The following is a 26,469-nucleotide window of genomic DNA, read 5'->3' on the forward strand; positions in this document are numbered from 1 at the left end:
AGGCTGAACAAGATATTTTCATTTGAGTGCAGATAAAGCGTGATATTCCAATTAAAGATGCATGTTTTAGGATCCAGCTTTGTCTGTAACCTGCCAGTGTAACAGCAGTACCCTTTCTGTACTAAAGAAATGTCATACCTTCTGTTATCCTCCAAATACCATTATTTGGGGTGGGGGTGGGGAATCCTGTTTGCTTAGAATTTGTAAGTGGTGATTATGATGTTTATTAAATATTTTTCTGGATCCAATCAATGAATGAGAAAAAATATCTAAATTGTGAAGTCTTAAACTATAGACAGTGTTGCCTCTGAGACTGGGCAGCTTCAGTAATGAGGTTTCTGACAAGAGAATTAGGGGCTTTCCAAACTATGTTTTTCTGTTATGCTTATAAAAGTGTTACTGAAATCTGTACTTACAATATGAACTCATCTTTCCAAGAGAGGTCCAATGGATTATTGGCTACAGAGCTGGAAAACTTCTGCAAAGGATCATTGAGCTGAATTATACATATTGGGTTAATGATGCCTGTAATGAGGATAATAGAAGTGAAATTTGTTTCAAAGAAGAATTGCTTAAGAGGTATCTCTTTTATGCATTTCACAATTTGAGTGGACAACTGGCAAGAAGCTTCTAACTCCCATCCAAGGAATTCTGTTTTGCATGGGGAGTATGACTTGTACCAACACCGAAAGATTGTAAAGCTTATGATCTACATGACAACAAAATGGAAGTAAGAAAGTTAAGAACTCAAGATGCATGTCGGTCCCTGTGTGCAGGCTAAGAATCATTCCTTTTATGAGCAGGGAAATACTCTGTATGCACAATGGGAAATGCAGAGCATTTTGTTTCAGAATAAAACCTTGTTTTTTTTTTCCAAAACAGAGTTTTAGATCAGGCCTTTAATAGCCAGAAATGCATTTATGGATATAAGCTGAAAGAACAGCTTAACATTTTGAAACTTGTTATTTCAATGTATGATTGGTTTTAGTTGTTGTTAGCTGCTCTGAGTAGTGCTTTAGCGCCAGAAGGGCAGGACATAATTTTTAATATAAATAAGATAACGAAATACGTTGGAGACTCAAAAGTTCCCACTAAACATCCATCTACTAGGGCTTCATTAAGAAAAATATGGCCAAACCATGATTCAAATCAAAATGAAAAACAAGAACTGTTGAAGAGTATACTGTTCCAAGATCAATGTAATCCAAACTAGTCCAAAATTTAGAAAGTTGTGGGGTGGGGAGAGAGAACATAGTTAAAAACAGTATGCAATCAAGGTAGCTGGAAGATTCTAGTTTACACAAAGTTCTCTCACCCTTAATGCTTGCCTGTCCTGAAGTTAAGGAAGTATGCAAGCATGGGCCTGTAGACGCTTAAAAAACCTGATGAGCAAGTTATAAAGTCACCTCTTTAAACACATACTACAAGACTTACTGCACAGTGTTTTGGTCAGTCAGATTTGCGAGCTGTGTTTAAAAAAGCCCACCCAGCAATCAGTACAATAGCCTCAGTCACTGAGTTCTTGTCACCAGTAAAGCTCAACATATGCACTATGATCTTATTTAAACCACACAAGCCCCACTGGGATGCATATACATACAAGTAAAACTCCACAAGTATTCATATAAACCTGTACACCACTACAAAGCTCAGAATAACTAGGAGATGCCCACAAAGATACTATTTTAATCCTGCAAGTAGTACTGGTTGCTGCCTCCCCACAGTGGCTGCCTAGGAACCAACTGCAATAGAGGAGGGGGAAGGACACGGAAAGATGCCAGCATTACACCGGCTGCAAGAACAGATGGGACTGAACCTGCCTTCCCCACACCTATAAATCATATCTTTGTCTAGGATATCATAGAATCATAGGGTTGGAAGGGGCCTACAAGACCATCAAGTCCAACCCCCTGCTCAGCGCAGTAAGCCTGATTCCCAGGCGGTCTCCCATCCAAGTACTAACTAGGGCGGACCCTGCTTAGCTTCTGAGATCAGATGAGATTGGGCATATCCAGCCCTTTAAGAAGAACGGGTTAGCTTATATTTAAAAAGTTATGGTTTCCTTAGATTGGGACTGGTATCCAATTCTGTTATTTATTTATTTATTACATTTATATCCCGCCTTTTTTCCTCCTTGAGGAACCCAAGGCGGCATATCCTCCTCCTCCATTTTATCGTCACAACAACAACCCTGTGAGGTGGGCCGGGCTGAGAGTCTGTGACTGGCCCAAAGTCCCCAGTGAGCTTCCATGGCCAAGTGGGACTAGAACCTGGATCTCCCGACTCCCAGTCCAACACTCTAGCCACTACACCACACTGGCCCTCTCACTGGCAATTCTACATAATAAAAGGTAGCAAAATGCCTTGTTATTATGACAGGAGGCCCATCTTGCAGAGAAAATTCCTTGGCGAGCACTAAAGATTGCCCCACCTTGGGGTACTCCTCAGGAGAGGCTGGGTCATCCAGTGCCAAGGTAGGGGGCTAGCTCTACCCCAACTGTGATAGGCACTTGGGGAATTTAAACTTTGCAGGGGTGTTGCAAAATGTCTCCTGAAGGCCTGTAGCCCTTGCACAGAACTACAACACGAAAGAGAAGGAAGCAAATTATGTTTATGATGTAGACATGCTATCAGATGTGCCTTCCTATAAAATTTCCCCAATCCTGATGCTTGAGAGAGGATAGAGAACAGAAGTCAAAAATCAGACAAGCACACTAGTAATACTGAGGCAAAGTCCAAGCCTTTTCTGTATTTACAGGATACCACTCTAGTCCACTGTTTGCAATTTTTGCAGAACAAAAAGTTTATACCATTGGAATTGGGGTGGGGAGGAAACAATATGTTACCTGCAATGCTTTGATTGGTCAGTGTAGCTCTGATGTTTTTCATTAGCAATTTCAGTTCATGAGCCCTTGGAGGCTTAGGAGGACTTGTGCCCTGAGGGAGAACTCCTGTATTTTGTACACTCTGTTAAAAGGAAGCAAAACAAATAAGGCTATTATAGATAAATGCCTAGCACTTTATGTTGCTCACATCAATTAACTTCCAAAATGTCATGTTATATTAAGTAATGCATATGCTTAACATATGTGTATGAATTAGTCATGTAGCTCTCATAATAGCCAATGCACTGAGTTATGAAAGCCATGCTACATGAAGATGAAGGCATAGCAGCAATAAAGAAAGTGTAGACTACCTGTATTGCCTTTACATCTGTAGGTTTTGTACACAGAATCACAGAAGGAGATGCTGAATTGATGAGATTCTGCAACACACCTTTAAATGTTTCTGATACTGCACATGCCCCAAGTGTCTTGTCCTAGAAAGAGAGGAATAATTGCATTGTTGGTAAAATCCAGAAGAATCACATAAAAGAAAGCCTTCACTGGGCTGGTTCGCACTACACAACTGGCTCACCAGGGGTTATTTAACCCATGATGAGCCACAGCATCTCCCAGATGACATTTTGAATATGCAACCCTGAGTGCAGGTTGCCGTGTTGTGAGAACCCAGCCACCGAGGGTTATTTGAAGGTTAAACCACACTTGCATAACCCTACAACAAACCAAGGGTTATTTGAAGGTTGTTAAACCCCCAAATAACCCTCAATGATCAGATTCGCATGACATCACAACCCCTACTCAGAGTTGCATATTCAAAATGTTGCCTAGGATGTGCCTGGGCTGCACTGCAGCTCATCATGGGTTAAACAACCCCCAAATAGCCTGGTGTGTCATGCAAACTGGGTCACTGTCTTCTCCTTCAGTATGTGCCTAGCTCACTTACTCAAGACACTGCACCTATCTGCTCTACAAGCACAGTACTGCAAACACACATTTTTGCTCCATTTCTCTGCTAGAGGAACACTTGGCATAGGCTTGCCCAGGTTTTGATATAGGAGACAGACATCTGTACAGACACGAAGTCCCTTCCAGTGCTGTAATGTACAGTCTAAAACACAATGCAAAGTAGAAGATTTGGAATTGATCTAGGTTCATAACATGAAGCATATGAGTAGGCAAAACTGGACGTTTATGCCTCAGTGATATCTGGATAATTTATTATCGTTATCATCATCAAAACTTATATACTGCCTTATTTGCTAAAAAGCCATCTAGGCACACCAAATATAATAGTTGTATAAAAGCCAGTAAGCAAAGAGCCAAATAGCCAAAAAATAAAAGTAAAACACAGTTTCATTTTTTGTATTAAGGTTATGTCCTGCCCTATCCCAAAGAATGAGTATATGGTATATTAAATATATTTCACTCACTCTAAGTTTAATTGGTAGGCTGTCTTCGACACTCTATAGGTTTTATGACTAAAGAGAAATTTGTACTTGGCTTACGCCATCCAAACCTTTTAGAGTTCAAGAGCGTCAACTAGAATGTGCACAGGAGTGATCTAGCAGATACTGTATTACCTGGACTTGGTCAAAGGCTTTTGACAAAATCCAGATATACAGTATCTACTAGATCAGGTATACAGTGCCTACTAGACAAAAGCTTTTGACAAAGTCTCTCACAAAGTCTCTTCTGGGCAAACATAGTAGTCTTTGTTCTTTGTGGTTAGTCTTTGTTTTTTGTGGTTAAAGAACAGGAAGCAGACCACAGAAAAAAATGGAGAATTCTCACAATGGAGGGATATATACAGTGGGGTCCTCCAAGGATATGTATTGGGATTGGTGCTTTTTAACTTGTTCATTAATGATCTGGGGGTAGAAGGGAGCAGTGAGATCGCTGCATTTGCAAACCACACCAAGTTATTCAGAGTGGTGGAAACAAAAAGGGATTGTGAAGAGCTCCAAAAGGATCTCTTCAAACTAGTTGAACAGGCATTAAAATGGTGAATGCAGTTTAGCATAAGTAAATGTGAAGTGATACCTACTGAGGCAAAAAACTTCACATATACTCTGATGGCGACTGAGCTGGCAGTGACTGATCAAGAAAGAGATCTTGAGGTCATGCTGGACAATTAAAACATCAATCCATGAGTTGTCATGTAAAACAATATAATGGTCCCCTTTTGGTTGAATGGGTTCCTGAGATGTGAATGGAGCAAAATTACCAGGCAAAGTTATCAAAGGAAAAGGCTGAAGAATTGAAAATGCAGGTGTGCGTACGTGCTGAGTGTAGAATTACAAAGCTGACTGTGGAACGTGAACAACAACATGCAGGTAAATAACTGAATTTGGGGGAAAACACTGAATAGAAGATATCAAATAAGAGAAGCCTAAAACTTGATAATTTAGGAATGTTGCTAACAGGTGGAATGAAGGTTCTACATAATTTCTAAGGAAATGATGATGTCCTTCAACATCAGAAAGAGGAGTTTCCAAAAGACACAAAACGAGCCACATTAACATACAATGAAAACACATAGTCAAAGAACATATTTTTCCACATCGTGCAAAGACTTGGGAAAAGAGTATGTAAGATGCCTAAAATCAGCAGAACTCCGATGAACATGAACACTAGAGAAGCAGCTAGCATACCTCCTGCCCCTGAGTATACGACCTGGATTGGCCACCAGGTTCCGTTGCTCCAAAATTGGTAACTATCTGCATGAATGTAACAAACATGAATGGATTGAAACTAACTGCATTTTATCTAAATAAAGAATGTCTAAAAATTGTATTCAGGTTTTTTAATCTGTCTATATTTCACCCCCTATAATCCCAGCAATTTATAATAGTGTGATGATTGTGAAAAGTGTACATTCTGTGTTAGAGACCATAAGAAAAGGTGGGGTGGGTGGGTAAGAAGGAAGACAGTCAATATCATTCTAACCATATACAAATCTGTGGTCTGACCACACTTGGAACTCTGTGTACAGTTCTGGCTGCTGCACCTCAAAAAAGATGCCGTAGAGTTAGAAACAGTGCAGAAAGGGGCAGTTGAACTGTTCAGGGGTTGGAACATCTCCCCTTTGAGGAAAGGTTATAACATTTGGGGCTTCTTAGTTTAGAAAAAAAAAGATATGCAAGGGGGAAAGATATGCATCATGTGGAAGAAGTAGATAGAGATAAGTTTTTCTCCCTCTCTTATAATACCAGAATCTTGGGTCATCCAGTGAATCTGAACAGTGAAAGTTTCAGGACAAATAAAAAGAAGTATTTCTTCACACAGTGCATAGTTAAACTACAGAAGTTGCTACCCCAACATAAGGTGATGTTCACCAACTGAGACAGCTTTAAAAGGGGATTAGACAAACTCATGGACGATAAAGCTGTCTATGGCTACCAGTCATGATGGCTCTATGAATGATGTCTCCAGAGTTTTCTGGATGAAGCAGATTATCTACATGCATTTCAATCTGGCTTTAGGCCTGGTTTGGGGGCACCTGTTGTGTTTGATCATCCTCCCCCTTTCCAATCAACAAAACAGAGTGTAGTGGGATAGCTAATACCATGGAAGACAGAAACAAAATTCAAAGTGATCTTGATAGGCTAGAAACAACAATGAAATTTAATAGCGATAAATGCCAAGTTTTGCACCTAGGAAAAAGAAACCAAATGCACAGTTACAAGATGGGGGATACTTGGCTCAACAATACTACAAGCGAGAAGGACCTTGGAATTGTTGTCGTTCACAAACTGAATATGAGCCAACAATGTGATGTGCCTGCAAAAAAGGCAAATGCTATTTTGGGCTGCATTAATAGAGGTATGGCTTCCAAATCAGGTGAAGTACTAGTTCCCCTCTACTCAGCACTGGTTAGGCCTCATCTGGAGTACTGTGTCCAGTTCTGGGCACCACACTTTAGGAAGGATGCAGACAAACTGGAGAGGGTTCCGAAGAGGGCAACAAAGATGATCAGGGGACTGGAAAAAAGCCCTGTGAGGAGAGACTGAAAGAACAGGGCATGTTTAGCCTTGAGAAGAGAAGACTGAGGGGAGATGATAGCGCTCTTCAAGGACTTGAAAGGTTGTCACAGAGAGGAAGGCCAGGATATCTTCTTGATTATCCCAGAGTGCAGGATATGAAATAATGGGCTCAAGTTACAGGAAGCCAGATTCCGGCTGAACGTCAGGAAAAACGTCCTGACTGTTAGACCAATACGACAATGGAACCAATTACCTAGGGAGGTGGTGGGCTTGCCCATGCTGGAGGCATTCAAGATGAAGCTGGATAGCCATCTGTCAGGGATGCTCTGACTTGGATTCCTGCATTGAGCAGGGGGTTGGACTCGATGGTCTTGTAGGCCCCTTCCAACCCTAGTATTCTATGATTCTATTATTCTAGAAGTTCAAACTATTATGGCTTTATTATGCTAAAAGCAAGCCTTTCCACAATGCAGATTCAAGGAAGCTCTCAAATCTCCCCAGGTTCTAAACAATCTGCAGGGTAGTGAAGCTGCTGACTGTTTGCCAGTGGACACAGACAGTCAAACCTGCCTAACAGTGATGCCCCTCATTTAGGGCAGCTCCCTTCTACACTGGCTTCTAAGAGTGGCTATCCTGGCAGAGCATCTTGGCCCCGTCCCTAACTCCATCTGTTTTGACTTGCAGTGCACTCTGGCATCTCTCAAGTCATGCCCCTCTTCCTTCTCCTCAGAAACTTGGATTCCCACACAGGGCAGGGAGGCAGCAACTCAGCCTGGGCCATCTGTTTGTCAAGGCCTTGGGAAGATTCTATCCAAACACCTGGGGGCTCTGGGGGAGGTTCTTCCCCGTTCTCTGATCTAGCTGTTGCAGCTCTGATTCAGAATCGGAGTCCTCAGAAATCTCAATGGGTCTGGGCTCAACCCTGACATCACCTTGATGGATGACCTACACTGGGTGCTGGGCAGGGAGTCTATTTCTGTTGGTTCTGGTGGACCTCTCCATAACTTTTAATACCACCAGCCATAGGATCTTTCTGGCTCGGCTTGCAGGGACAGGACTTGGGGTATGGTATTACCATGGCTTTGTCATTCCTGGAGGACTAGTTTCAGAAGATAGCACTGGGGGACTCCTGTTCGATGCCTTAGTTGTTGGCCTATAGTGTCCCTCAGGATTCTATCTTGTCCCTCATACTATTTAACATCTACATGAAACTATTGGAGAAGGTCATTTGGGGTTTGGCGATTTGGTGTCACCAATGTGCAGATGACTCCCAACTGTATCCTTTCCATCTCATTCCAGGGATGCTAGCAGAGTCCTAAACCACTGCTTGAAGATTGTATGGGCTGGATGTGGGCTAACAAACTGAAACCGAATCCAGACACCTCAGTAGTATGATTTGTTTCTGTCACCAGCATCTGTTATTTATGCTGCTTTTTTGTTGTTGCAGATTGTATTGTTTTATTATGTTTTATGTATTTATTTATAAAGACATTTCTATACAGTAGGGGCAAGCAACCTTTTTGACCCCAGGGGCTGTATGCAGATATTGTGGGGTGGCTGAGAGGGGCGGAGAAACCATTGTGCTACTAGATGCCATTCAGTCTAATTAGATGCCATTCTAGGAGTCTCCTGGCTTGCAAACACTAAATATATTTCTCTTACTTACAGAGAAAGACTGTTCAGAGGAGACTGTAAAGCCATGATGCATTCAGTTAGAGCAACAACATTGTCAGAGGCCAGATCAGAGACCAAGTAATGGGTATTTGCCAAGATCCAAAGCAGAAATTACACTGATTGGTTGCTTCTTGGCAAACCCCTGTAAGTCATTAATAAAAGTGCTGCTCCACAGAGCTCATCAATGGTCTGCAGTCATAATGCAGCATTATGACTATCTGCTGACTAGGCACCATCTACTCTGAACAATCTTAACAATTTTGTGTTTTGACAAAAAAAAAAAGGTGAGTCCTTTGCATGGGAAGCCTGTGTGGATGACCATCTACGTGCAATGCTTAGCCATGGATAATGACAATTTTTTAAACAGATAATGTTGGACTATCATCCTTGGCTAATGTGTGTGTGTGTGTGTGTGTGTGTGTGTGTATGTTGCTGACATCCTCCAAACATATACTGTTCATTAAGACTTCAATCATGCACATCCCTGTAACTCCCTAATTTTTAATTGTAAATGTTGTTGTTGTTGTTCAGACGTGTCCGACTCTTCGTGACCCCATGGACCATAGCACGCCAGGCCTTCCTGTCCTGCGCTCTCTCCCGGAGCGTGCTCAAGTTCATATTCATTGCATCAGTGATGCTATCTAGCCATCTCATCCTCTGCTGTCCCCTTCTCCTTTTGCCTTCAGTCTTTCCCAGCATCAGGGTCTTTTCCAGGGAGTTTTCTCTTCGCATTAGGTGGCCAAAATATTGGAGCTTCAGCTTCAGTATCTGTCCTTCCAATGAGCACTCAGGGTTGATTTCCTTTAGGATGGACTGATTTGACCTCCTTGCAGTCCAGGGCACTCGTAAGACTCTTCTCCAGCACCACAGTTCGAAAGCATCAATTCTTCGGCGCTCAGCCTTCCTTATACTCCAGCTCTCACAGCCATACATTACTACTGGGAAAACCATAGCTTTGATTAGACGGACCTTTGTCGGCAAGGTGATGTCTCTGCTTCTTACTATGCTGTCTAGGTTTGCCATAGCTTTCCTCCCAAGGAGCAAACGTCTTTTAATTTCATGGCTACAGTCACCGTCTGCGGTGATCTTGGAGCCCAAGAAAGTATTTAACTATTTGTTTTATTAAGACTCTAAAATTTAGAACACACCTTTTCTATTGTTGAATATTCAGCAGGAGAAACAGTTGCTGGATCCAATCTCACCCTCTGTGGGATATTTCAGGAAGCAGTCCCTTGTGACCCATGGGCATTGCTGCTGCTGCTGGTCTGAAGAGCCCCTTAACCTTGGGAGTGGCTTTTGGAAGAGGGGTCTCTTTAAAGCCCTCTTCTGGGAGAAGACCACCCACAGCCGTTTGGATCCCACCCAATAAACTACTTGAGACAAAGAGCAGCCTGTCTTGTTGCACCACAAACAGTTTACAAGACTCCCAAGTTTTAGAAGGTAAAGAAGTGCAGTTGGGTGTAAGGAGTTAGTCACCATTCTCCATATTATGGCCAGTGTTAAGAGGTTTGTACACTATTATTAAAGAGGAGAGTGCAAAAGCTGGTTTGAAACTCAACATTAAAAAAACTAAGATCATGGCATCTGGCCCCATCACTTCCTGGCATATAGAAGGGGAAGAAATGGAAGCAGTGACAGATTTTACTTTCTTGGGCTCCAAGATCACCGCAGACGGTGACTGTAGCCATGAAATTAAAAGACGCTTGCTCCTTGGGAGGAAAGCTATGGCCAACCTAGACAGCATAGTAAGAAGCAGAGACATCACCTTGCCGACAAAGGTCCGTCTAATCAAAGCTATGGTTTTCCCAGTAGTAATGTATGGCTGTGAGAGCTGGACTATAAGGAAGGCTGAGCGCCGAAGAATTGATGCTTTCGAACTGTGGTGCTGGAGAAGACTCTTACGAGTCCCCTGCACTGCAAGGAGGTCAAATCAGTCCATCCTAAAGGAAATCAACCCTGAGTGCTCATTGGAAGGACAGATAATGAAGCTGAAGCTCCAATATTTTGGCCACCTAATGTGAAGAGAAAACTCCCTGGAAAAGACCCTGATGCTGGGAAAGACTGAAGGCAAAAGGAGAAGGGGACGGCAGAAGATGAGATGGCTAGATAGCATCACGGATGCAATGAATATGAACTTGAGCACGCTCCGGGAGAGAGCGCAGGACAGGAAGGCCTGGCGTGCTATGGTCCATGGGGTCACGAAGAGTCGGACACGACTGAACGACTGAACAACAACAACAACACTATTATTATACAAGTGTGAATTGGAAGCAGTGGTTTATAATTACCCATACAAAGACAAGAACCTTTAATTTTAATCCTTTCAAAGGGCTGTGCTTCCAAACCAGCATGCCATGCATGGACAGCAGCTGTAGATCCTGCTCCTAAATATATCTTTTGGGAAGGAAGTTCAACTGTGTGTAAAACCAGAGTGTTAGTGATTATTTAAATAACGGAAAGGCAAATATTTTATGCACTACTGTACACATTATTCTTAATCTGAATATGCAGTTTTGACAGAAGTTAGGAGCGAATGCTAATATATTTACCTCTTGCACTTTGGTAGGTTTGACTTCAATATTTGTTTCTGAGGTGTAGATGAAAGACCAGTTGACCCGGATGTCTTCCTCTTTGGATTTTATTGAAAGCTCCAGCTGTTGACATGATAGATTATTAAGACTGCCACTTCAATTTTGCTGATATAAACAGATTTTATACCTTAGATCTAGACAACAGTTGGAAATTCATCCAGTAAGTACTGGGCTTTCCTATTGTCAGAATCTAAATATTTTTGTGCTACTAGATTTTTGCTCTCCATAGCCAAAAATGAAACCGAGCTCATGCAGGAAATCAACGGCAGCCATTTTCTTTATTGTTAAACTTCACTTATGATCACAGCCATCACACCTCCCTTGGTGCCCGTCAGGCTCCCTGACCCTCCTGATTTTTTTTTATTTCTTCAGTTAAAAAAAGAAGAAAAGGTTAAAAAATACACCTGTGAGGCTGTTATGCTGCAAAGCGAAGGGCTGACCTCCAGCACCCATCTTTATTTCCAAGAATGCCTTTGGGTCCAAGATGAGCCCCAGAGACATTCTTAGAAAATAAAATTGATGAGCGGCTGCAACCCAACACTTCGTTTAAAGTTTGCCCAGCCACCCAGCAAAAAGAAAAAAGATGGGATACTAGGGAGCATTCTGAGAGACTAGAAGGGGTGACAGAAAACATTGGGTTGTGTTTTGCCTGCTGTGTATGCGCATGTGCATATGCACACACAGCTGGTGGTTTGTTTGCTTGTGTGGTATGTGCTTTGCCAGGGTGTGTGTATGTTTGCCTAAGCTTCTGTTTGTTTTGGAGTGGTGTGTGTTTTGCCATGTGTGTGCTTTACCTGGAGTTTGGTTTTGGTTTTTTATGTTGGGTGGGTGTCTTATCTATGAGTGTGTGCATTTTTTGGAGCATCATTAGTTTTGCCTTCTGTGGAACTGATATTTTGCTGTGCTTTGTGGGGGCAAATACGATTTGGCATTTGGAGCTCAGATCTCGTTTCTTCCTCATATTTAGTTTCTTGGGCAAGTTACTTTTCCTTTAGCCCCCTAATTAGCCTTCTGGGAAATTGATGTTCTGTGATGGGCTATGCCCCCACCATGGCAGCCATTTTGTGACAGTGCCCATAACCCTCTTTCAAAAATCCAGCTCTGCCTAGTGGTCCAAAATGGTTGCACACCCCTGTAGTAAACTAAAGGATCAGTGTATCCTATTATCATTTAGATTTCATGTTTGCTAAATCCTGAGCCAGAGCAGTCATTAATTGTGTCAATAATAATTACTCAATGCAACATTTTATTGAGTATTGCTAATTTCAAGTTACCTGTTCCTATTTACAATCTTGGTTTGAAAGGCTCACTCAAACCAGTTTGCTAGTTCAGACATTGGCCACATTTTGACAGACAAGATCCCAGCTTAAGCCAAGATATACATGAACTTGAGGCACCTCCATGCAGCTGCTTAGCTCCTCCCTTCATGCAAGTAGCAAAACAAGTGAGGAAGCTACAGTTAAACTTAGCTTCCCGTTATGTATGAACTGAGAAACTAAAGTTAACAGCTTCCAAATAAGCCACAACATGAAACCATAGTTTGAAGTTGGCTTCCGTATCCTGGCTTGTTTGGGAGCCATTAACTAGTTTCCCAGTTTGAACATAACAGGAATCTACGGTCAACTGCAGTTTCCTGGTTTGTCTGCTTCCTTGTGCAAAGGGAAGACCAAAGCGACTGTGTGCGGGTGCCCCAAACTTGATTGCCCAAACTGGGCCATGATGGCAAACTGTGCTTGACCTGACAGGGAAGCAGCTCCCTGCATGCAAGAAGACAAGAGAAGAAATGGTTGAGCCCGTGGTTTGTTCTTGCTCCTTCAAACTACTGTTTGGAGGATAGTGTTATTGTAACTAAGATTACATTCGAAGAGAACTTCTCAAAAGAACTCTGCTTACAAGAATATCTAGACTAACCTAAAAATAATACAATAAATAGAATAAATTATTTTATCATAGACCTTAATACAAGATTTATCAAAAGAAGTTTGAAACGTTACCTGCAAGTGAAGTGGAGACAGCTTCACATTGTAAGATTGACTTTCTGCAGTAACAGGTGAAGTATGGGACACATTGACAATAAAATGAAAGGCATTTCCAATTACATTACAAGAGACCACCTGAAATAAAAGTGAAATATGGCTTTATAAGTAGACACATTTACAGAGGAAACAATTCTGCACATTTATTTGAATATTCAATGAACAGCACTCATTGAGACTAGCGTTCAAGCCCTGATAGCTACAATGCATTTCGTCTAAAATAAGAAAAAATAGGAGGTCCCCATCCCCCAATATCAGTAATGCAAGTACAGAATCTTGACTACAAGAACCAAAGCTTATCGTGTACAGTTAGGATGCATTTTTTTAAAAGATCAAACAGGAACAAACAAATGGGGACCTGCAACAATGCGGCACTGTATCCCCAGCTACTGACAGGTGCGTTCCTGTTCAGTGCTTTAGCCAGACTGGAACAGGAGCCTCGTAGCAGTCTTTGGACTCAGAGGCAGGCAGGCAGGCAGGCAGGCAGGCAGGCAGGCGGGGGCAGGGGGAGTGGAAGGACACTTCCCTCTCCCCTGCATTCCCACACTCTTGAAACCTTCTCACCCTTCACTATATAGCACTGGCTGTCAACCCTCAACCTGAGCACTTTATTGTTGTACCTCAGACCAAGGAGTTTTTTAGAGATCGTGAAAGGAGGAAGGTGGCCTTTCTCCCTTTCCTCCTTCCGGAAGCTTCCTTGTATGGTTCATGGAGGGCAGTTTAACCTCCATCCCCACCTCCAGAATTCTTAACTATAAGCTGTTAGGGGCTTCGGCAGGTCAATGCCTTCTCTCCCTTACCCATTTTTCTCAAGACCCCCACACACTTTCAGTGGAATTTTGAACATGTGGGGGGGGGGTGATGCAGCTGAGAGACAGACTGGGGGCCTGTCTTCACCAGTGATTTAGTGCGAAGTTAAAGCAGTTTGAGTTCCTTTGCAACAGACAACATCGTCACGAATCCACTGCGAACCAGCTGCTTCCCTCTTGAAAAGCGGTATTTTCTGAAACTCCTTTTACTCCAACTTTTTTTTTTTTTTTTTTTACTGGAAGCAGCTCCCTGGCAGTTTTGCCATAGTGTGCCATGTTCCCCCCCCCCCCGCATTCAATCCTGGGGGTGCCTCTGTGACCTGGCAGTGATATGGTCAAGAAGGTGGGATGTCCCATTCCCGCTTGTTTCCACAATGGAAGCAGTTTTTCTCATTCCCATTGAGAAAATCCCCAGGGGGGCAGCAGCAACCCCTCACATTACTGCAGTAGTGGGAACACTCAATCACCTTAGGTAGCCTGCTTTAAATCCTTAACATATCCCCCCTTCTGTGCATGTTTACTCAGAATTATGGCAGATCATTGGAAAGAGAAAGGGCGGGGGGGGGGGTTGAAAGCAATAGGCAAAACTGCACACATGGGGGAAAATGTGGTGGGAGCTCTGCAGCAGATTGCTGGGATGTGGCGAAACTGGGGTTGGGGGGACCTCTCAGGAGTCTTTAGATGCTACACTGGAGAACTGGGGTTTTTGGTTTCTTCAGGGAAATCTGCACACACAGGAAAAATTAGTTGCTGTCCATTCATAACGTAGTAGCAGCAGGGACAGGGCGGGAAAACAAGCCTCTCTCATTAGTTGAGCAGCCCCTGCCAGTTTCATGATGTTCAGTTCTACTCCTCCCGCTCCCCAGTACGTTCCTTTCAAGTGCTGAAAAACAGATTTTAAAGGTACGCTACACTAGGCTTATCTTGATTCATGTGTCCCTGATGGTTCAAATCGGATTCCATGAAAATGTGAGTAATACTCCAACATGCTTCTCATTCTGATTCCCCCTAGGTTAGCCATAGTCCTTCTATGTACTCTACCAGCTGAGACTGGTTTGGATTTCCAATCAGAAATCTCTCATACAAACCTTCCTTGGGTTGCACCAAAAGGTCAGTCTCCTTAAATTGGCCCTTCAGATTTCTTCTCAGCCCATATCCAGCACTCATATGCATGCAGAGCTTTATGTTCCATTGATTGTGAGAACCAGCCCATTATCTTATGATCATTATTATTCTTGCTTCTGCTGAAGTGTACTTTAAGCCTCCTCAGGCCAAACCAATGAATCACCACAACTAGTCCCTAAGCCAGAGGTGGGCAACTTGTGGCCTTCCAGATATTGTTGGACTGCAGCTCCCATCATCCCCCATTGGCTAGGGCTGATGGGACCTGTAGTCCAACCACTTCAGGAGGCCACAAGTTACCCACTCCTCCTCTAGGCCTACCAGCAAGCGTAAGAAACTGTTTCCCCCCTTTCATTCCTTTCCCACAACGTTTGAAAATGCTAGTGACAGAGGTTACTATAATCTCATACTCTGCTTCTCTTTCTCAAGGTATCTTCTTTCTCAAGAACAGGTTTGCCTAGCAATTCCTATTAACTATTTGGTGTCAGTTTACATTCAAAAGCAGAAGGGTATGACCCTCTGGCATTCACACAAATATTTGAACTGTCATTCAGGTAACACTTTGTAGAAAAACTGCTACACACTAAATCAGCATAATAAGTGAGCTGTGGACAGGCATTCAGTCAGCATAGGTATCTGCCCAAATTCTATAGGTAAAAGATCTGTGTGAATTTTACTTTGGCAGCATAGGAAAGGACATGCTGTTTACTTGCTGGCACAATGTCCAGCGTAGCCAAACTTTTGTTAAAAATTTCACTAGTAAAATGGGCAAGGCTAGTTTGATCGCTAGTGGAAACCTTAAACACATACTCCTGTGAAACAAGCCAGCTATTAGTTAATATAAGATACATCCCTGAAAATAGATATAAGTTTATATATCTCAATTTACATATAAGGTAAACATTAATTTCATAGTTATATTATTAGTTCTTATGAAGTTGCAAACTTAGTCTAAACTTCCTTATAATGTTCTTCCCCAGGCTGAAGTAAAACCTATTTCAAATATGGCAATTCACAATACTTTCCAAAATAGTTTACTCAGTTTTAAAAGCAGCATGATGAATGGAAAATAAAACAGTTTTCCCTACTCAAATGCAATTTCAGTACACGCACTGTAGTGAATTGCTGGCTTACCTTCAAAACTCAAGGAATTTTAGTCAGTTGGTGATAACTTAACAAGATTTGTGGGGAGGAAAGATTAATATTTTCCTCTTGAAGGTACTTGGGTAGGGAGCAGTGAGACATCATCAGCCACTGAACTAGTCTAATCACAACGGTCACAATCCAGCCAAAGTAATGTACTTTAAGCTGCACTGATTTCAGTTTTTAACTCTCCCTGGCCCCTCAAACTTTGTCTTGGTCATGCCCAAGGTTCCAAAATACAAGATGACTTTAGAAAAAGACATTAAAGAAATACAAGTTCTGTCGATTTTAACACCTACATAGTCACTGAGAGCTCAGTCCTATGCATGCATGTGCGTTCAGAAAGTTCAGTGCTACTTACTCCTCAGAAAGCGTGTATAGAATCATAGTCTAAATATACAACAAAACTGCTAACCTACCATTTCAGTGAAAAAATTATTTACGGAATGTATAAGCCGTCTTCTAAAATACGATGTTTTTTCAATTTACCAACAGATTCAATTCTCTTGGAACAGTTAACCTAAACTCTGTAATAGTTGCAGGAGAATAAACCTAGTGGGTTCAAGACAGCTTTTGTAAGGTTATCCAATTTATCTTCAAGTTCTTTAGCCTCAGTTATAGCCCCTTCCCTTTCTCTGGAGGAATTGTTACAAATAGAAACAGGATACTGAATGGCAGAGTAAAATTTCCCTTAGAATAATTCCATAAAAGGGTTTTGCTCACATTCAGGCTCTGATTTATCACCAAATTTAGGGTTGAGAGGACCTTCTGGGTCAGACTGGTAGCCTTCCTGAGTAACCTGTGGTTTCGTTCACGTAAATAAATTATCTTAAGCTATTTGCTATGCAAGCACCTGGATTGCCAGCAACCTAAAGTGTGCTCTCGTACCACAGAAGTAGACAGTTTAAATGAGATTTGCATCTATTGAGAAGGCGCTTTGCACAGTACATATGTTTGTAGGAGACTGGTGGCAACTCAGATCTGGAACTTGAACAAGCTGGCTGAAGACTGAATATTAAGAGATAAGGAACAGAATTCCTCATATACTTGCATCATTTTCTTATGAAAGTCATTTTTGCACAGCAGCTAGCAAGATTTGAAAGATACGCCTCCACAATCAGCAAGTCATCCAGTTTTATTTGAGAAATTAAATATGTAAGAGTACAAGATGAGGTGCACAAATAGGTTATTTTATTATTTATTATTACATTTATATCCTGCCTTTCCCCCCTCTTACAAGGAATCTAAGGCAGCTCACATGATCCTCCCCCTCTCCACTTTATCCTCACAACAACTCTGTGAGGTAGGTTAGGCTTAGAGTCAGTGATTGACACAAAGTCACCCAGTGAGCTTCAAGGCTGAGTGGATCTCCAGAGTCCAAGTTCAACACTCTAACCACTATACCACACTGGTTCTGGTTAGGTTTGCGTTACTAACACAATGCTACTAAGCTCAGTCTCTTTGAGCTTCCTTGGAGGGATGTACTAGAACCAAATGTACAGGAAAGAGACAGTCTTTTGAATACCATTTTGCTTAGCATTGAGGAAATCTGGTACAGAAGGTTTACATATTATGCTCACCCCAGTTCTCTGGGCAGTGAGAATTTCCTGGCATGCATTGCTTACCTAGTTAAGGTTTTCTTTGGAAGAAGATCAGGGGAGACTTACGGTGTTTTGTAATATTTGGTTTATTTAAAAATATACAGGTTGAGCATAGATGGAGGCACACCACTGAAATACTCCAGATAGCCAAAGCTCACTGCAGCCAACACCCCAAAACACTGTTAGCTTCCTCAGAGCACCAATTGCATCCCATTCAAATATCTGTTGGCAATTATGGGCCATCAGCCTACTACGTTACCTACTAATGGATGTGCATAGACCAGATGATGTGCCAAGTATTTGGTATGTACAAGTCCCAAGTCTGTCATTCCACTCTCAGCAGAATCACTCACATATGGCACCTTACTCAGTAAGGATGTGAGAAACTGGATAGAAGATGTTACTCCACTCATAGGGACCATCATGCCAGTCTCTCAGGTCTGCTATTCCTGTACTCCATCATTTCTCCCCATCTGTGTGGTCTGTTCCAGTGATCCATTCCATTTGCTCCCAAGATCCATTCCTTGTTTTATTTGTAGCTTGCATTTATTTAAATGGAGACCAGTCATGTTAACTGGCATTCAAAGCTCCAATTATTTCCTATGGGCCTTCAGATATGTCCATTGGGCAGAATGGGAACTACTTGTCAGTTGTTCTAGTAAATCCCCATGAAGTGCAGGATCTCAAAAGCAAAATGTGGAACAGGGATAAGTGTGTGAATCTGGTCTCAGCATACAGTCTTTTAAAGATGCATACTGTCTCAATGCCCCTTCATGGATCACTGCCTTGTTGTGGCGAAGGGCTTGCGTAACTCAGTGAAGCCATAAGCTATGCCGTGCAGGGCCACCCAAGATGGACAGGTCATGGCAGAGAGTTCTGACAAAATGTGGTCCACTGGAGAAGGAAATGGCAACCCACTCCAGTATTCTTGCCAAGAAAACCCCATGGAACGTATTACAAGGCTAAAAGAGATGACGCAGGAAGATGAGCCCCTCAGGTCGGAAGGTGTCCAACATTCTACTGGGGAAGAGCAGAGGGAATTTCCAAGTAGTGCCAGAAAGAGTGAAGCGGCTGGGCCAAAGCCAAAAGGACAATCAGCTGTGGATGTGTCTGGTGTTGAAAAGAAAGTCCGATGCTGTAAAGAACAATATTGTTTAGGAACCTGGAATGTAAGATCAATGAATCAAGGTAAGCTGGAGGTGGTCAAACATGAGATGGCAAGATTGAACATTGACATCTTGGGAATCAGCGAACTAAAATGCACAAGAATGGGCGAATTTAATTCAGGTGACCATTATATCTACTACTGTGGGCAAGAATCCCTTAGAAGAAATGGAGTAGCACTCATAGTCAATAAAAGGGTGGGAAAAGCAGTACTGGGGTACAATCTCAAAAATGACAGAATGATCTCAGTACGAATCCAAGGCAAACCATTTAACATCACAGTAATTCAAGTCAATGCCCCAACCATTGAGGCCGAAGAAGCTGAGGTTGATCGGTTCTATGAAGACCTACAACACCTTCTAGAACTAACACCAAAAAAAATGTCCTCTTCATCATAGGGGTTTGGAATGCTAAAGTAGGAAGTCAAGAAATAACCGGGATAACAGGCAAGCATGGCCTTGGTGTACAAAATGAAGCAGGACGAAGGCTAATAGAGTTCTGCCAAGAGAACACGCTGATCATAGCAAACACCCTTTTCCAACAGCACAAGAGGCGACTCTACACATGGACATCACCAGATGGTCAATATCGAAATCAGATTGATTATGTACTTTGCAGCCAAAACTGGAGAAGCTCCATACAGTCAGTAAAAACAAGACCTGGAGCTGACTGTGGCTCAGATCATGAGGGGCTTCTTGCAAAATTTCGGCTTAAATTGAAGAATGTAGGGAGATCAGGGTTCTAGTCCCCACTCGGCCATGGAAGCTCACTGTGGGCTAGATGAAACAACGATCATGTGGATCCACAGTTGGCTACAGAATCGGACTCAAAGAGTGCTTATCAATGGGACCTTCTCAAGCTGGGGAGAGGTAACGAGTGGGGTACCGCAGGGCTCAGTCCTGGGCCCAGTGCTCTTCAACATTTTTATTAATGACTTGGAGGAGGAGGTGCAGGGAATGCTGATCAAATTTGCAGATGACACAAAATTGGGAGGGATAGCTAATACTTTGGAAGACAGAAACAAAATTCAAAGTGATCTGGATAGACTGGAGTGCTGGGCAGAAAACAACAGAATGGCATTTAATAGGGACAAATGCCAAGTTCTGCACCTAGGAAAAAGAAACCAAATGCACAGTTACAAGATGGGGGATACGTGGCTCAACCACACTACGAGCGAGAAGGATCTTGGAATTGTCGTCGATCACAAGCTGAATATGAGCCAACAATGTGATGTGCCTGCAAAAAAGGCAAATGCTCTTTTGGGCTGCATTAATAGAAGCATCGCTTCCAAATCCCGGGAAGTACTAGTTCCCCTCTACTCAGCACTGGTTAGGCCTCATCTGGAGTACTGTGTCCAGTTCTGGGCACCACACTTTAAGAAGGATGCAGACAAGCTGGAGAGGGTTCAAAGGAGGGCAACAAAGATGATCAGGGGACTGGAAACAAAGCCCTATGAAGAGAGACTGAAAGAACTGGGCATGTTTAGCCTTGAGAAGAGAAGACTGAGGGGAGATATGATAGCACTCTTCAAGTACTTGAAAGGTTGTCACAGAGAAGAAGGCCAGGATCTCTTCTTGATCATCCCAGAGTGCAGGACACGGAATAATGGGCTCAAGTTACAGGAAGCCAGATTCCGGCTGAACATCAGGAAAAACTTCCTGAGTGTCAGAGCAATACGGCAATGGAACCAATTACCTGGGGAGGTGGTGGGCTCTCCCACACTGGAGGCCTTTAAGACGAGGCTGGACAGCCATTTGTCAGGGATGCTCTGACTTGGATTCCTGCATTGAGCAGGGGGTTGGACTCGATGGCCTTGTAGGCCCCTTCCAACCCTACTACTATTCTATGATTCTATGGTGTCCTATAACACTTACCTAGGAGTAAATCCTAGGCTCACTTCTGAACAGGCATGTATAGGATTATGCTGCTACAGTGCACTCCTATGCATGCCTACTCAGAGGTAAGTCCTGGAGAGTTCAATCTATATACATTTACTCCCTGGTATGTGTGTATAGATTGCAGCCTTAATTTTTTTTTACTACAGTTCCTAGAATTGCAACTATTTCCATTTTCTCTGAGAGCTGTGTAATCTTCAGGGGGGAAATTCAGAATTCCATGCTTATTTATTTATTTATTTATTTATTTTCTATACCGCCCAATAGCCGAAGCTCTCTGGGCAGTTTACAAAAATAAAAACTTTTAGGCCTGGCATAGGATTTACAGAAAGGAATTCAGAGATGGGGCAGAGCATTCCTTCAATACAGTGATGCGGGTGCAGACTCTTTCCCTTTAGCCTGCAGCTTCTCCATCGGGCCCACCCCTTCCTCCTCTGGCTTCTGGTTTTATGAGATTCCCCAGGGTGTTCTGTGAGGCTGGGAGGAGAAACATGCATCTCATCATCTGGTTCTCCAGATGCTGCAGGCCCTTGTCAGGGTGGAAACTGAGCTGATAGAACCCCAGAGCAGTTCTGATTCTGAGGAGGATCAGCAATCCGTGGGAGAGGAGCCAGCTCATCCCTCACAGGCACAGCAGCTGGCAGAGATTCCTCCTGCGGGCATTCCTGAGATAGTGATCCTAGCAGTGAGAAAGTGCGGGAATGGGGCTTGCTAGACGCTCGACGCAGATGCAGGGAGCGACAAGCGATGGAGGGCGCGGAAAGGAGGCATAGCACCCGTTTGGCACTCAAGCAACGGCCGCCTCCCATGGACCCAAGGGAAAGAGGGAGGATCTCTCCCTAGCCCATAAGTTCAGGGTCTTCAAGTGACTCTCCTTCAAACGAGGATCAACTGCCTACTGGGAGCATAGGCCACTCTGCTGTTCCTTGCTTAGTCGCTGGTGATTAGCATCTGAAAGAGTCATTAAGTTGTAAAAGGATTAAAGCCTTGAAAAGAATCCTTTAGTCTGTGTCTTGAGTTGGCTATTGGAGTCTACTTAAAGAGGCCGCTAGGGCGCTCCTGACAGCCCTCTCTTAATCACTGGCTAGGGGAGGAGAAAAGAAAAGGGACACAGCTATCAAGACAAGGGGAGAAGGAAGAAGGGACAATGTGCTTGGATGTGCCTGGAACGGGGAGGGCTGGTCCCTGGAGGAGAGACGGTTTGCTCTTTTGGGGGCTGGCTCTTGAGAAAAGAGTGTGCCCACCATGGATCAACTTTCCAGTAAGGGGAAAGGGAGGGAGTCTTGGGGTTGGGAGATGGAAGGGTCTCCTCTCTGGGAAGGAGGAATGGTGGCATAGCAGAAATAGAGAAAAGCAGGTCCCATCCCTGCCACAATTCATATGTAGTAATACTAATTTACTGTAAAACAATAAACCTTCACAATAATCAGCTCAAATCAGACACACATTGGTATGATTCCGTGTACTGATCCAATCCACATCTTGTTAGTTTCATCAGTACTAAGAGGTGTTTTCTGACAATAACTATTCCAACTAATAATCCAATGAAGACTATTGGATTATTGGACTATTATTAACATAACAATGCATGTACACTACTACAATATACACGAGCTTACTGAAAAAGTGTTCAGTTGTGTTAGGCATTTCCCAGTCTACTTTTGTTTGTCAAGATAAGCCAATCCTAGCCACAACAAAACAAAAAGCAAAGCAAAAGTATACAGAGAGGGAAAAAGTGTTACTCCACAACTTTCTATGATCAACAGTCAGTGCAAGCAAATGATTAATAAACAGGGACATTCCCACTGCTAGATAAAAGACCATGTATTTAATAATTTAGTGTTGTGTCGGTTTTGTTCTGGGTGTGACTTAGGCCAAAATATATAGAGAGAGGTAAAATTGCAACCATGTTCACAAAGGCCAGTCTTACAAGATTACCTCAACCTACTCTTGTTTACATAAGGATAAATTGTACCCTCAATCCTTCCTCCATAGAGCCCTCCTGATATTATTACCTTTGCTCACAGGAGTGCTTCCATAACATACTCAAACTAAAATTTAGATATCAAAAGGACTTGTGGTCTTGTCAGTTTCTCATGGACATACCAGTACATCAATTCTTGGCATACCTGTGTCCAATTTGCAAGTAAACAGCAACTCTGAACATTTTTCTTCAAAGGAGTGATTGCAGACACACTCCACTGAGAACAAACAGCCTTGTCAAAAGCAGGCCCAAAACATGTTTTATCACCAGTTAAATCCAACCCGGTACCTAGATTGTACAAACACAACAGTATGCCAACAACCAAGTTTGTTGGCATATTATTAAGTGAGAAAGGATTTTTTTTAAAAAATAAGTTTTATTACTTCAGATTCTATAGTAGTATTTTTGTGTGTGCCCACAGGGCTACCGGTATTCTGTCACCAAATGCTAACTCAGTGTGAATATTGTGTTTAGGAATGAATATGGCCATTACAAGTATACATTTATTCCTTAAAATAAAAGTTTTTCAAGATGCTCGTTAGGATTGCTTCATCACAGAAACCGTATTTATTTCTGTATAGTTTATATTTATTAGGATACAATTCAAAAGAAGGCAACCGTTTAACCAGCTACATAGGTGCAAGCAAGATTGCATTTTAAGTACAAGCCACTGTTCTCTTTCTCTGAGCATGCTCATGACCATTGGAGCGGTGGTGAAGAAGAAGAAGAAGAAGAAGAAGAAGAAGAAGAAGAAGAAGAGTGCAACAAGGAATCGCTACACTGACATATATGTATCTGTTTCCTTTCTTTTTTTAAAATTGTCCACAACCACAAAATTCTCCTAGCATCCCCCTTCAGCGTGCACACATACGGAGCGGGGAGGGGAACCACAAACTGGAACAAAAACTGCCAGGACAAGCAAAGCTCACCTTTTCTTCAGAGGATTTCACCACACTTAAAACTCGTTGTACCACAAGCTCTAGCGGCTGAGGAGCTGCATCTTCTTCAAATGTGAATAACCAGGAGTCCTGGGGGGAGAGTAACATTTGAAACAGTGCTCTCCATTTAAATAATATTACTAAAGTTCACAAAAACAAAAGAGTCTTGTGGCACCGTAAAGGCCTTTAATTTATTTTGGCATAAGCTTTTGTGGAACATTTCACTTGACCTTTTTTCCAGCAGGCTATTTGCTTCTACTTCTTAAAACTTTAATAGATCTTTCAGAGTCCTAAAATATGGTAAATGCAGATTTCTACTGACTTCATGGTAAATAATTTAAACTTGAATTTAGGCACACAGAAGCAAGCTATATGTAGTTTGCTATTTTACAAAATGGTCAGAGGCAAAGTGTGGACATCACCATGAAAGCTTATGCCAGAATGAATTTGTTGGCTGTAGATGCCACAAGACTCTTAGCTGCAACTGACTAACACAACTACTCTTCTAAAAATTCACAAAGCCATTCCAATGCCCACGCCCACATGTGCACGTTAAGATAATGTTAAGTGCAGGAGCAGGCAGACCCTGGGGAGAAAAATGTAAGCCATTTGAAATATTGTGCTAAAGAACAATGCACACCTCTAAAACGTATTCGGATATGCTCGCTATACAGTTCCTTGATTTCCTCTGAATAGATGTCTTAGATTTTGCAGAATCACAACTGCGCATATTAGAATGGAGAAGTATCTCATGCTGACTCACAGACGTACTGCAGATAGAGAAATAAGCAGATCATGCAGGTACATGATCTCCACCTAAATGCTGCTTCAGTATAACCCAAGGGGTGAGGAATCTGTTTTCTGTTGAGAGCCACATTCCCAGGTTATGTGTGGAGAGTAAAGTAGTGAAGGCTGCATGCTGATAGTTGGTGGGGCTGCCACCCTTTCTCTCTCTCTTTCTGCCACCCCCTCTTCTCTTTGAAATCTGGCAGAGGACCAAGTGGAATTAAGCCAAGGGCCACAGGTTGCCCAGTCCTGATATAAACAGAACATCAAGCAAGAGCTACAGCATATTATGTTCATTTATATCACAGTTGAGAAAGTTCAGAGCACTTCACATCAGTTTTCCCAGTCACTCTGACCACAATCCTATAAGGTAGGCCAGTGTTATCACCATATTGCAAGGGCGGGGGGCAAAGATGACAGATACTGGTTTACCCAAGGCAATCTAGCATGAGACTGTGTCTCAGAAGACTCTCTCCTGGTTGTGTCAGTGATGATTTGTGGTGGCGCAAAGCTTTGTTTGGGGTATATCCCCACCCCCAGTTCCTTATTTATAAGTGTCACCTGGGGCATCACACATTAAAGAGTGTTATGAACAAAAGAGTTTTCATTGGAGAGAGTTCTTGTGGATCTTGAAGGGGAAAGTCCTCCAGTCTTCTCCTATACAAGCCTCCCTGGGTTTTAAGATCTTTGGGGGAGGCCCTTCTGTTAGTATCCCTGCTTTCAGAGGTGTGTTTGGTGGCGATACATGAGAAGGCCTTCCCAGTGGCTGCTCCAAGGCTCTGGAACACCCTGCCAAGGGATGCTAGGTTGGCTCCCTTACCAGCATGTTTTTATTCAAGCAAGCCTTTGGCATGTAAGCTGGTCTGTTAGGTTGGGTGCTGTTTTTACTGTTATTGCTGTGTGTTTTAAGTGTATTTGTTTTATAGTTGCTTTAACCAAGTTTGTATTTAATTTTTTAGTTCCTATGATTGCTAGCCACCTTGAGTGCCATGTTCTTGGTGGAAAGGCAGCATACAGATCAAGTAAATAAAGCTTGTTTTAGGCTGCAGGGCATATAAACTTCAATTCCTCATGGAGGCTGCTCCTTCAGTTCTGTTTCAACCTTCCATGGGAAGAAGGAACTGGAAACTAGGAGCAAACTTCAACTGCATCCATTTAGAACATGAGCGGGTGGCCAGGAGCACTCAGGGGTATCTCCTGCCGCTCCCTGAAGTTTCCTCTTCCACTGCTGCTGACTTTGCCAGAAAAAGACCCCTTCACCTGCCACATCGTCAGGGCTGCTACTTCAAGCAGATGCTCCGGCAGCCAAGCTCAGATGGTCAAGCATAGAAGGTGCCAAGTTGTCATTCTACATGGTGTACTGTATGGTTGGGCTGTTCCTGTAAATTATACTCCTACCAGCCTGCTAAACAGCTGTTTTGTGGATTGGCAGGGGTGCAACTGTCCAGGGGAAAGATGACACAGAGATGACTCTTCCTGCATGCTGTCCTCCCATGTAAACTGTGCTCCTGCCAGCCCAAACAGCTGTTTGGCAGGCTAGGGGGAACATGATTGTGGTGGGGAAGACTGCATTGTGGGAAAGCAAGGAGTCAATTCAACCCTCCCTGTGTGTGTGCACGCGGGGAGGGCAGGAGGATGCCAGCCCAGGTCCTATCTCATGCCAGGTCCAGCCATGCACACTGGCATGCAACCACCAACCCACTGCTGCATGCCGCCCTCAGGGGCACAAGCATTGCCCATCCCTGAATGATCATGAAATAGCTAAGATTTGCACTTCGGCTTTCCTGGCTCACAGCTTACTTTTAACCACTACATTATAGCAGCCAGCTCTCAAGCATCAATGCAAGTAAGTTTAATCTCCAGGTAAATTTTGTGTGCCATGAAGAGCATCTAGTATCCC

At 42.9% G+C, this 26,469-nt stretch overlaps 1 protein-coding gene across 1 annotated transcript in view; it reads right to left on the bottom strand.

Moving 5' to 3' along the window:
• The window catches only part of C2CD2 (C2 calcium dependent domain containing 2), a 50,652-nt gene that overhangs the window by 18,114 nt on the left and 6,069 nt on the right, over nt 1-26,469 (bottom strand). Inside the window, exons 2-7 of the mRNA XM_084843791.1 lie at nt 23,775-23,873; nt 13,086-13,205; nt 11,050-11,154; nt 3,197-3,319; nt 2,847-2,967; nt 417-525 (exon numbers count right to left, since the gene is read on the bottom strand). Of these exons, the coding sequence (XP_084699917.1) occupies nt 417-525; nt 2,847-2,967; nt 3,197-3,319; nt 11,050-11,154; nt 13,086-13,205; nt 23,775-23,873 (677 nt within the window). The remainder of the gene's footprint in view (nt 1-416; nt 526-2,846; nt 2,968-3,196; nt 3,320-11,049; nt 11,155-13,085; nt 13,206-23,774; nt 23,874-26,469) is intronic.

This window comes from Heloderma suspectum, chromosome 3 (assembly GCF_057233095.1).
Source record: "Heloderma suspectum isolate Gila_16-S chromosome 3, 16-S_ref, whole genome shotgun sequence".
Lineage (NCBI taxonomy): Eukaryota > Metazoa > Chordata > Lepidosauria > Squamata > Helodermatidae > Heloderma > Heloderma suspectum.